Here is a 2,988-nt window from a genome sequence, read left to right as displayed (position 1 = left end):
CTATCCTTCCTCGTTTTGGAACTACTAACTAACTTACGTGCCGTTATGGTAACCAAAAAATCTTCGATAGCAGATCGATCCATACTGTGTAACGCTGCGAAAGAATCGCTGATTGTATCGTACACTCTTCTTAATTCGGGAGCTGAATCGGACTTTATAGATGAAGTATCGAGAATATTATTAATGTGTGAGATTACAATAGCTCTCCGATTCTCGTAACGCATTTTTTACGCGTTCCAAGCTATCGCATAATTAGAGTCGGTAACTGTTATATTGTTAATAACCAATCGAGTATAACCAGTAAGACTAGTCTTTAAATAATGCAAACACTGAGCATTAGTGAGGTTATCGTTAGTTCCGACCAGAGACTCGAAGAGATCGCGAAAGCTAATCCATTCCGAATATAAACCCAAAAATTTTGATAATTCTATTCGAGGCAGTGGTATTGACATAACGTTACAATTACTAATTGCAGAAGAGTTAGAATTAATAAGCGAAGGAGTTTTAATGTCTTTGTTCAACTTATCTAGCATCTCATTAAGAAAATCCGATGCCTGATAATAGTCTTGTTCCGCAACGGAAAATTTATCATCCACAAAATAGAGTAGAGTTTGACGATCCTGTGTAGTCGAAGCGACCTTGATTTCGGCATTCAGTTGTTGACATCGTGTCCAGTATTCTCGGACAATGGTTAGACGATTACGTGCTGCGGCGGATGAATAATTCTTTTGGCCGATCTTCTTGAAGTTAATAATAGTGCGATTGATCAAGGTCATCACCGCTTCTTGTTCGGCCAATACACGCTCCATTTTCAATTATTTATTAATTAATTCGCTTTCAGGTTCCAATAACGTAAAGACAATTCGTTCAGTAATTACGAGATACTGAGTGGATTATCACAGTGGTGTGTTGATAAAGTGAGCTGAGTTTTTGCCCGTTGTCCTCTACTGCGTTGTCTTCCAACTTGCGTAGCAGTCCGCGTGATCGCAAATATAAAATATTCAAGATGCAGGATAGCTTCGTCTCTTTATTACATAGACGGCAAGGTCCTTACTGTATGCAGCGATAATTAATAGACTGCAAGTGGCTGCAATCCGATCTTGAAGGACCAATAAATGTGACGGCAATGGCAAGTAGCTCGATGTCGTTTATGCTCGCTGCTTGCAGTCTTACCGTGAACTCGTCTCGTGGTCTCGAAACACTTGTGGAATTCTTGAAATTAATTGAACTCAACAATTCCGGAGTTTGACACGCCTTTATTAATACCGTAAACCCACTAGTTATCGCAACCTGCAAGCGATAATAGAAGCACGACGTAGAATACGGAGCGGTGGCTTTTCCGAGTCTCAGTAATACACAGAAAGATGCGTTCTCTAGCACGGCTCTCGGGCCTCTCTCTTCTCTTCTAATGAGCGAACATATATATCGCGTAATATCAAGCGTCAACAAGTCAATACAAATAACCACTTTCCATAATACGTGTCCGATAAAACACTTATGCATTACCCGACCCGTTGATCCTAAATACTCCTTTTCGGCACGTGTTACAGACGCGACATGTACTTAAATATCACGCATTCTTAAATAAAGTTCTGAACAGAATTTCTTGCATCAGTCTGTATTAAAGTAAGTTTATATTATAGCATTATAAAGTCTATATTATAGCAGTCTATGTCATAGTAAGCGAATCTTGAATCCGACATTTCTGTTACAATTTTATGAAAGTTTCCACTTAGGTGACCGCTATTTCCACGTTTTACTCTACACGAGAAAATGTGTATTTTTTCTGCGAATACCATGTCAATATTTATTCCTTTTTCGCCTAGGAAACCACCGCCGTTGTCGATCAACTGTACGTCTTTGCAGCCTTTTGCACGATCAATCGCGATCAGCCGTTTACATACTCCGACGCCTCTTCTGAACGCTTGCAATTTATAGCATGAACTGCCGATGTGGAAGCTAAAGCCGTGTGACGTTAGACTGAAGTCTTTTGTCAACTATATCATTTGCACAGTTTCCTCGCCCGGTTCGCAGCCGAATTTCGACCCGAGAGAGACTAGCAAGTCCCTCAAGTCGTATCGTGTGCATATTACGATTCTGTTGCAAGATTATTGTGTGAAATTATACGACTAATATCTTACAGTAGGGTATACAAGAACTACAGGAAGATAGGGAACGGAACGTAGGATTAAACCGAGAATAATCACCGGGGGTCATACCGCAGCGGTCAAAAAACGAAGATCACATTGCAGTGGATTTTTTTACTGATCGAAAACCAATATGAACCTTTCATTTAGCTATTGAGAGACCTAACCCATATAATAAAAATAGGCTGTGATCCGTCTTATTCATAACATAATCCTATCAAAACACATTGGGGTACAAAACGACCCCAGGCGATTGGGGTACACGTTATAAAATTAGTCAAATGTAGTAAGAGTTCGCACTGTGAAAACAAAATAATAATAAGTTTGAATTATACAGGATACGTCAGAAAAATCCAGACAAATTTAAATCTGAATTGTCCGCCATATTTTAGTTCAGCACTAAGTTAGTATTTGTATCCGAGTAAGCTGAAACAATGTTCTAAACAAACATGACTTCAAAATAGCCGAGCAGTCAAGGTCCAACATGGAATATAACCGAAGTACGGCGGTTATTGAAAGTTTTTATACTGGATGTACGCCGGACGAAATAATTGAGATCTTCAAATATTCAAGATCAACAGCTTACGAAGTTTCCGCTAAATTTAAAGTCTCGGAGAAGTCCGGAATAGGACCGTAAACCTGTCGAGGAAGAACCATTCAAGGGAAAGGTCGGCAAGGACCTCGGAAGTTGTCCAAAAAGTCAAAGAGCTCATCGCAAAAGGCCCAGGGCAGTTTCTCAGGAAATTAGAGACAAGTTTGGATGTGAATGAGGCTACCATGTGCCGAATAGCCGAAGAGGACCTGCGCTATAAGTCATACGTCATAAAGGTACGACAGATAC

At 40.0% G+C, this 2,988-nt stretch overlaps 1 protein-coding gene across 1 annotated transcript; it reads right to left on the bottom strand.

The window, feature by feature from the left end:
• Nucleotides 1-227: 227 nt before the first annotated feature.
• On the bottom strand, nucleotides 228-809 carry LOC106748827. Its single transcript, XM_014627706.1, has one exon. It carries the CDS (start codon nucleotides 807-809, stop codon nucleotides 228-230), a length of 582 nt encoding a protein of 193 aa, XP_014483192.1.
• Between the last annotated feature and the right edge of the window lie 2,179 nt (nucleotides 810-2,988).

This window comes from Dinoponera quadriceps, unplaced genomic scaffold, assembly GCF_001313825.1.
Source record: "Dinoponera quadriceps isolate SergipeBrazil2010 unplaced genomic scaffold, ASM131382v1 scaffold3236, whole genome shotgun sequence".
Taxonomy (NCBI): Eukaryota; Metazoa; Arthropoda; class Insecta; order Hymenoptera; family Formicidae; genus Dinoponera; species Dinoponera quadriceps.
This window is presented reverse-complemented; position numbering and strand designations above follow the sequence as displayed.

Bases quoted from the DNA above. Each gene is read 5' to 3' on its own strand.
- LOC106748827 (XM_014627706.1), bottom strand. From the start codon at position 809: ATGGAGCGTGTATTGGCCGAACAAGAAGCGGTGATGACCTTGATCAAT.